The 8,471-nt window shown below is 47.3% G+C and overlaps 1 protein-coding gene across 1 annotated transcript in view; it reads right to left on the reverse strand.

Annotated features, from left to right (window-relative positions):
- Positions 1–8,471, reverse strand: part of VWA5B2 (von Willebrand factor A domain containing 5B2) — a 68,121-nt gene that overhangs the window by 39,523 nt on the left and 20,127 nt on the right. Inside the window, exons 5-7 of the mRNA XM_015426867.1 lie at positions 7,608–7,739; positions 2,800–2,924; positions 1,085–1,261 (exon numbers count right to left, since the gene is read on the reverse strand). Coding sequence (XP_015282353.1) covers positions 1,085–1,261; positions 2,800–2,924; positions 7,608–7,739 — 434 coding nt within the window. The remainder of the gene's footprint in view (positions 1–1,084; positions 1,262–2,799; positions 2,925–7,607; positions 7,740–8,471) is intronic.

Below are 8,471 nucleotides of genomic sequence, written 5' to 3' on the forward strand. Positions count from 1 at the left end.
GTTGTGGGGAGGGGAAGGGAAAGGAGTTTGTAAGCCGCTCTGAGACACCTTTGGGTAGTGAAGGGTGGGGTATAAATCCAATCTCTTCTTCTTCTTCTTCTTCTTCTTAATGAGTCTTTAGGTGAAGAAGGACTTTTAAAATCTGTTCTAAGCCTACTCCTCCTTAATTTCATGGAGTGCCCAGGAGTTCTTGTATTGTGAGAAAGGGAGAAAAGTATTTCTTTCTCTGCCTTCTCTATTTCAGGCCACATCCCACAACCCTCTTGATTGTTGCACGCTTTGGGAAATAGATTCCAGTTGCAATCAATTTCCTGGGGGTAGCCGTGTTAAGTCTGTTGTATTAAAATTAAATAGGTGTACATTAGTACCTTAATTAACAATGCTGGGATTAGGGTTGCTAAATAATTTTCACTCACCGGCGGGGGAGGCTGCGTCCCGTCCGGGAGCAGTCCGGATGTGCGCGCACGCGCCGCCGCGACGTCACCAGAAGTGACGTCAGACGCTACCGACGTTGGGGGCGTGGCCGAGCTCGTCGGGGGGGAAACATATGGTTTCCCCCCCGACGAGCTCGGCCACGCCCCCAACGTCGGCAACGTGTGACGCAGCTTCGGGGGCAGGGGGTTACCCGCCCCCCGGGCACATTTGGCAAGCCTAGCTGGGATAAATGTCATTAGCCTTTGAGGTGCTATTGGACTCTTTTATAACTGTTATCTTGAAGGAGATATTCAGAAATATTTTTCCCTTAGTTACAGAGGGTAGCCATGTTAGTGTGCAGCAGAAGAGCTAGATTCAAGTCTAGTAGTACTTTAGAGACCAACAGTTCAGAAAAGAGATAACGAAGGTGGGACATGATAGAAATTTATAAAGTTATGCATGGGGTGGAGAGAGCTGACAAAAAGAAAAATTTCACATCATCTACTACTTGGTCCTTTCAACTGGAGATTCTGGGGATTGAACCTGGAACCTTCTGCATGCAAAGCAGAGGCTCTGCCACTGAGCCATGGCCACCTCATCTCTCTGTTCAGCTCTCTTGTGATATTGTTTTAGGTCAGGTTTCCCTCGATGCCCACCCTCCTGTGTTTACCTTGATCCCGTCAATGCTGCAGCCACACATGCTTCCACTTCGGTCTATGAGGAACAGCATTTCCCGTGTCACAGTCTGGAAATCAGTGGAGACGCCGCCCACCTCGGGGCAGAAATTCAGCATCAGGACAGGATTGTGGAAGATGTCCTTGTGGAACCTCTTCTGAACGAAGCGCACCTAGGAGCGAGAGAGAGGCAGAAACTCAGCCAGTTCTTCCGCTTATCCTTTGACGTCCTCATTTTTTGGGGGGTGCAATGAAAACGTAGCATTTCAAAGAGTTTTTGACAGTTTGGCCTTATAAGAAGTGCTCTGCTGGATCAGACCAAGACTGACTTTTGTTCAGTGCTTCAGTTCTAACAACAGCTAAACAGTAGAAAGGAGTAAGAGTCCAGTAACACCTTAGTAAAGGTAAAGGTTCCCTTGCTCGAAAGCCAGTCGAGTCTGACTCTAGGGTTGCGGTGTTCATCTCCATTTCAAAGCCGAAGAGCCAGCGCTGTCTGAAGACGTTTCCGTGGTCATGTGGCCGGCATGACTAAACACCAAGGCGCACGGAACGCTGCTACCTTCCCACCGAAGTGGTACCTATTTATCTACTTGCAATGTCTTGCTTTCGAACTGCTAGGTTCTAACAAAATATGTGGGAAGGTAGGAGCTGTCGTGAGTATCTGAAGAAGTGAGCAGTGACTCACGAAAGCTCCTCCCCTGCCATCAATTTTGTGAGTCTTTAAGGTGCTGCTGGACTCTTGCTCTTTTCTACTGCTACAGACAGACTAACGCGGCTGCCCATCTTGATCTTGGACTTCAAAGCCCTATGTTGTCCGGGACCAACATAAGGACTGTCTACTCCCTCATGAACCTGCCTGACAACCATGTAAAAAAAACAAAAATACATTTTATAAACTGCACGTTTTTTTAAAAAAAACCCTGTCTTTAAGCACTCCAAAAACACTGTGAATTTTAGAAAAGCGTTTCCTTGCATCAAAACTCCCATCTTGTGAAAAGCTAATATGTTAGGGATAACACCTCTGGAGCCATCAGCCTGATCATTCCCATTACTCGGAGGAGAAGAAGAAGAAGAAGAAGAAGAGGTTGGATTTATACCCCACCCTTCACTACCCAAAGGTGTCTCAGAGCGGCTTACAAACTCCCTTCCCTTCCCCTCCCCACAACAGACACCCTGTGAGGTAGGTGGGGCTGAGAGAGCTCTTGACAGAAACTGCTCTTTTTCAAGGACAGCTCTTATCAGAACTATGGCTTGCCCAAGGTCATCCAGCCAGGTGCACATGGAGGAGGAGCGGGGAATCAAACCCGGTTCTCCCAGATTAGAGTCTGCACACTTAACCACTACACCAAACTGGCTCAGTGTCTGATTTTATTCTTATATATTATGTATTTTTATATCCAATTGCTGTTTTAGTGTTGTAAGTCACCCTGAGCCTTCGGAAAGGGCAGAAGAAAGAAGGAAGGAAGGAAGGAACTCCTTTCCCTTCCCCTCCCCACCACAGACACCCTGTGAGGTAGGTGGGGCTGAGAGAGCTCTGACAGAAACTGCTCTTTTTTCAAGAACAACTCTTATCAGAACTACGGCTTGCCCAAGGTCATCCAGCAGGTGCGAGTGGAGGGGTGGGGGAATCAAACCCGGGTCTCCCAGATTAGTGTCCGCGCACTTAACCACGACACCAAACTGGAGAAAACTCCTCTTCCCAGCTGATCACCTGTCTCTCTCCATCGCTGTCTTTCTTGGCAATCTGTGCGTAGTCTCGGCGGTTCCTTATGTGGGCCTCGTACTCCTGGTATGTCATGGCACCATCCTCAATAACGAGGTGTGGGCGATGAGGTTCTTGAAGGGACAGAATTGAAAAGATGCACATGAGAATCAGAGCGGTCTGGTATGTGGAAAGTCGTAGGCAATGCTTCTTCTACGTGACTTTTTGCACGTGAGGCAGAGCCAGGAGCCATCAGGTCTGCCTCTTCCCTTAGAGGTGTGAAAGAATGTGTGGTTATATGGCATGGTTATAAAGTTTCTCTGGCCAAATGGTTGGCCATTTGGCTTGCGAGAGGAAATAAGACACAGCATGTTATCAGAATGTAATCACAGGAGAAGGCATGGATTATAGAAAGATTTCTATACACCATGTAAGTTACCCTTTCCCTAACTTTGTAGTAAACTTTTTTTAGGTCCAAATCAGACGGGTTTTTAGATCTGTGCAGGCACAAGTGCCTGGTAGATTTAAAGGGTAATGACCAGACAGCAACATCTGGGAAACGTGCCTCTTCCGTGATCATCTCATTTTGCCGCACTTCGGAGCCCTACTTAAAAAATACTAATTAAAGTCTGGAGTTTTTGCTTCCTAATAGGCCAATTGTGGACTTTCTCCCGTCTGATTGTTCCAGCGTGCAATCCTCCCATTGCGATGGTCTGACGTCAGACCAACCCGAGCGGCCAGCATTTAAAAAAATTCTAAGCGATATGCGCATAAACGCGGAAACGCGTGACAGCCGCAGAGCTCCGCTCAAACATTCCGGACAATTTCATGTTTCTGAGCGGCCCGTGAATTTTATGAACTGCGCTAATTAAAAAGGTACCTAGATGGAGGTACCACTGGCAGTGCTGTAAGCATTTGATTCCGTGCATGTGCGGAAAAACAAGTGGAGATTGAGGCACAGATGCGCATGAGCAAACAGAATTTTTTTTAAAAAAACAAACAAACTGCGCGGCTCCGTCAGGCGGATGCCATCTAGACAATCCACCAGGGAGTATGCGTGCGGTAAGGGGAGCCGTCTGGTCGTGCAACACTGGATAAAAAAGATCTGGATCAAATTAGAGCCGGGCTAATGGTGGATTTAGCTGCCCGTCTGAACGCACCCTTAGAAGCTAAATGCACATGTGTCTGTGATGCATTATTCTGCTGCGCTTTACTTACTCCACTAAATATCCAACACCTTCTCGTGCCATTCAGACATCATCAGAAGTCCAGAGGTCACGTGAGAGGACAGACCATGCGGCTCCTTCCTACACCAACATTGCCACAGGAGAGACACTGCGGCAGGTCCCATAGTACTAAGGTAACATCAGCGGGGGTCCTGATAAATGTTCCCTCTGAGCTGAGTTAGTGTGAGCTAGCTCACCATTTTTTAGCCTCCAGCTCACACATTTTCACCTTAGCTCAGGAAGGATGGCTCCAGAGCCAACTAATTTATGCAGCAGCCAAATCGCTCGCCCGCTTGCGGGGAGGGCGGGGTATAAATTTGAAGAAATAAATAAATACATAAATAAATAAATTAAGGCCAGTAGCGCACAAAGTAGAATTTTTGCTCACAAGACTCCACAGCTTAGAGGGAGCGTTGGTCCTGATAAGTTCTGTATAAGAGTTCTAGAATATAAGAAAAATACTTCAAATGTTCAAAATCCAGTGATTTGGCTCCTAGGATTCTCTTCTGCTGAATCAGGAATCTTCTCCTCTGCCATAGTAAGCCTTGTCCCTGGCATCTCCAGTTTTCAGGGAGGGGCCGTGACTCAGTGGTAGAGCATCTGCTTGGCATGCAGTAGGTCCCAAATTCAATCACTGGCATCTCCAGTTAAAGGATCTGGCAGTAGATATCGTGAAAGATCTCTGCCTGAGACCCTGGAGAGCCCATCTGAGTCGACAAGACTGACTTCGGGCTCTTCCCCATTCTCATTTCCCTTGCTTGTCTGTTCCTGTTGCTTCGGAGTTTCCCCCCATTCTGAATGTGTTTGGCTCCATCTAGTGGTCGGTTTGATATTGTTGTTGTTGTTCAGTCGCACAGTCGAGTCCGACTCTTCGCGACCCCATGGACCAGCTCTTGCCAGGCCCTCCTGTCTTCCCCTGTCCTCTGAAGTTGGCTCAATTTCATGTTCGTTGCGTCGATGACACTGTCCAACCATCTCATCCTTTGCCGTCCCCGTCTTCTTTGACCTTCAATCTTTCCCAGCATCAGGGTCTTCTCCAGTGAGTGCTCCCTTCTCATTTGGTGGCCAAAGTATTTGAGCTTCAGTTTCATTATCTGGCCTTCCAGGAAACAGTCAGGGTTGATTTATTTTAGGATTGACTGATTTGATCTCCTTGCAGTCCAAGGGACTCTCAAGAGTCTTCTCCAGCACCATAGTTCAAAAGAATCTATTCTTCGGCGCTCGGCCTTCCTTATAGTCCAACTCTCGCAGCCATACATGACTACTGGGAATACCATTGCTTTGACCATGCGGACTTTTGTTGGCAGGGTGATGTCTCTACTTTTTATCATGCTGTTTAGGTTCGCCATCGCTTTCCTCCCAAGGAGCAGGCGTCTTTTAATTTCATGGCTGCAGTCACAGTCTGCGGTGATCTGGGATCCCAGGAACGTGAAGTCTGTCACTACTTCCACAGCTTCCCCTTCTATTTGCCAAGGAGTGATGGGGCCGGATGCCATGATCTTAGTTTTTTTGATGTTGAGCTTCAAGCCCACTTTTGCGCTCTCCTCTTTTACTCTGAGCAAGAGGCTCTTTAGATCCTCTTCACTTTCAGCCATTAGAGTGGTATCATCTGCATATCTGAGGTTGTTGATCTTTTCCCCAGCAATCTTAATTCCCGCTTGTGATTCATCCAGGCCAGCATTTCGCATGATGTACTCTGCATATATATTAAATAAGCAAGGTGACAATATACATCCTTGTCGTACTCCTTTTCCTATGCTGAACCAATCAGTTGTTCCATATCCGGTTCTAACTGTCGCTTCTTGGCCCTTATACAGGTTTCTCAAGAGACATGTGAGGTGGTCTGGTACTCCCATCTCTTTAAGGACCTGCCATAGTTTGTTGTGATCCACACAGTCAAAAGCTTTAGCATAGTCAATGAAGCAGAAGTAGATGTTTTTCTGGTACTCTCTTGTTGTTGTTGTTCAGTCGCACAGTCGAGTCCGACTCTGTGTGTCTGCACATGTCTGTGAAAGCGTGTTTTACCCCTGTCACCCACACTTTCCCCCCCTCAGTTCGTGTGTCTCCTGAGTGTTGCCCCTTACCAAAGGCATAGGTGTAAGCTTGGAATTCACTAGTCTCTTCTTAAAATAAAACTTATCTTTATTATAGCAAAACATTCAGAGTCCTAATTCCTAAACATTTGATAGAATACACAGAAAAATAAACATGCAGTTTTCCCCACCCCATGGCATGCAGCTAACGAGAGGCTCTCGGGTTGACTCCGAATTCTCAGGAGAAATAAGCCTCTCCCCTGATCCTTCAAGAGTCAACGAGGGTCTGTTGTAACTGACCACCATTTATACCCAAGATCAAAGAAGGAGTTCTTTTGATGATCATATCAGGTGTTAATTAGCATCTGGAAGAGGCAATTGCCTATCTGAAAATTGTTTCCTAGAAGTTGAGATTGTATTACAGGAAATTTTGTTTCCTTGGTCTCACTCTCTTGCTTTCTCCATAATCCAGCGAATGTTGGCAATTTGATCTCTAGTTCCTCTACCTCTTCGAAACCCAGCTTGATATTACCTCACTTTATGTCCGGTATCTCTCCCTGCAGGTTTAAACTGCAGGTTTTTATGCTGGATGTAAATCAACGTAATATCAAACTGACCGGGAGCGAAACATGTGCGGAACAGACTGCCCCCCCGAAGCAACACGAACTCACAAGCAAGAAAAAACAGAATGCGGAAAAGCCCCTTGACTGACCAAGAGTTTGATTTCATTATAAGGCAGCTTCCTGTGTTCATGTGTTACTTGGCAGAAGAGAGTTGTGGGATCCAAGCCAAACTTAGAATATTTCCTCGGTGGTAGTACTATAGATCTGGGGGGAATCAAACGGTTCAGTACAACGGGGCTTGCTGTCCCCCAGCTACTTCTGCTAGGTATACTCGGGGATCATTTAGTAGAAAAAGAGGTGCAGGAGCTTATTAGCATAACTTATTTGCATATGCCACATCCCCTGGCATCACTGGAAGTGTGTCAGAAGGCAACACCCACCACTCAGGCTCCACTGGACTGGTTTGGATTGCTAGCTATTGGGGGGGGGGAACGTGCAGATCTGTCCTCACAGAGGAGGGAGAACTTGTACCTGAATAAAACTTGGTCTTAAAGGTGCCACTGGACTGTTTTGGATTGCTAGCTATTGGGGGGGGGGGGGAACGTGCAGATCTGCCCTCGCAGAGGAGGGAGAGCTTGTACCTGAATAAAACTTGGTCTTAAAGGTGCCACTGGACTATTTTGGATTGCTAGCTATGGGGGGGGAGAACGTGCAGATCTGTCCTCACAGAGGAGGGAGAGCTTGTACCGGACGGCAGGCCGGGGGGAGGGGGGCTCTGCAACTTACCTGGCTGCTTCTTGCTCCTCGTGGCCCGACTGAGGGTTGCTGGGAGTAGGGGGGCGGGGCTTGTTGCATGTGCCCGCCCCCTGGGCTCCTTATTGCTGGAGCTCTGCTCCTGTGCGCTCCCGCAGGAAATGACCCCCGGGTGTACTATGGAACTACCAGCTAATGTAAATAAATCACACCATTTTCCAGCTCAGAAAGGCTTGTCTTACCACAAGGATGTAAGATAATTTCCAGGTTCCGGTCACACTTGTGTTTCTCTGCCAAGGTAATGCAGATAGTCGAGGCAGAGCTGGCGTACGGGTTGGCGTCAGCTTGAAGAGCGTGGGACGGGCTTTCCAATCCTGCAGGAAATAATGAAGACGGAGATGGAGAAGAAGATGATGACAACAAAGAAGAAGAAGAAGACTTATTTGTCTGCAGAAACTACACAAATACTGCAAGAAGTGCATGCAATTAACAACAATTGTAAGAATCAGTTGACTCTTGTTGTTGAACTTCAAGCTGTTTTAATCAACACTGTTTTTCAACAGGACGAACTTCCCCGGAGTTTTACCGCTCGTTTCGATACGCTCTTTCTCAACGGACTCTCTTCAGTTCTATGAATTGAATAAAATATAATTACACTACAGCATTCACCAATTATGTTTGCAGAAAGATTAAAACAGATTGTAGTTTGTATCTTAGTTATACTTCTGCCCCCCCCCCCTTTATTTGTCTGCACTGCAGGTTAACTTACTGCTATGTCCCTCCAACACCTGTCAGATGTTTTGTTTGTTTTCTGGGTTGAGTCCCCCACCCCTTCCTGACCTTACAATAAGAGAGAGCCAGTTCACTCATCTATGCTCACCAGGGGCCAAACTAGTCAATACATTTTTGGGCCAGTCAGGTGCTGGGCCCCACAGCAGCTACGGGGAAACTGGTGGAAGACCAATTAGCTGGGAACAGTGGCACGGGAGGAAGAGGGATTCCCCCCCCACACCCCCCGTGTGCAGTTTTCCTGAGCGAAAAGGGAACCCCCTGCCACAGCTGGTTCAGCTCCGGGAAATGGTGCGGGTGGAAGGCAGTAGTCCCGC

Source organism: Gekko japonicus, unplaced genomic scaffold (assembly GCF_001447785.1).
Source record: "Gekko japonicus isolate JY-2015 unplaced genomic scaffold, Gekko_japonicus_V1.1 scaffold238, whole genome shotgun sequence".
Taxonomy (NCBI): domain Eukaryota; kingdom Metazoa; phylum Chordata; class Lepidosauria; order Squamata; family Gekkonidae; genus Gekko; species Gekko japonicus.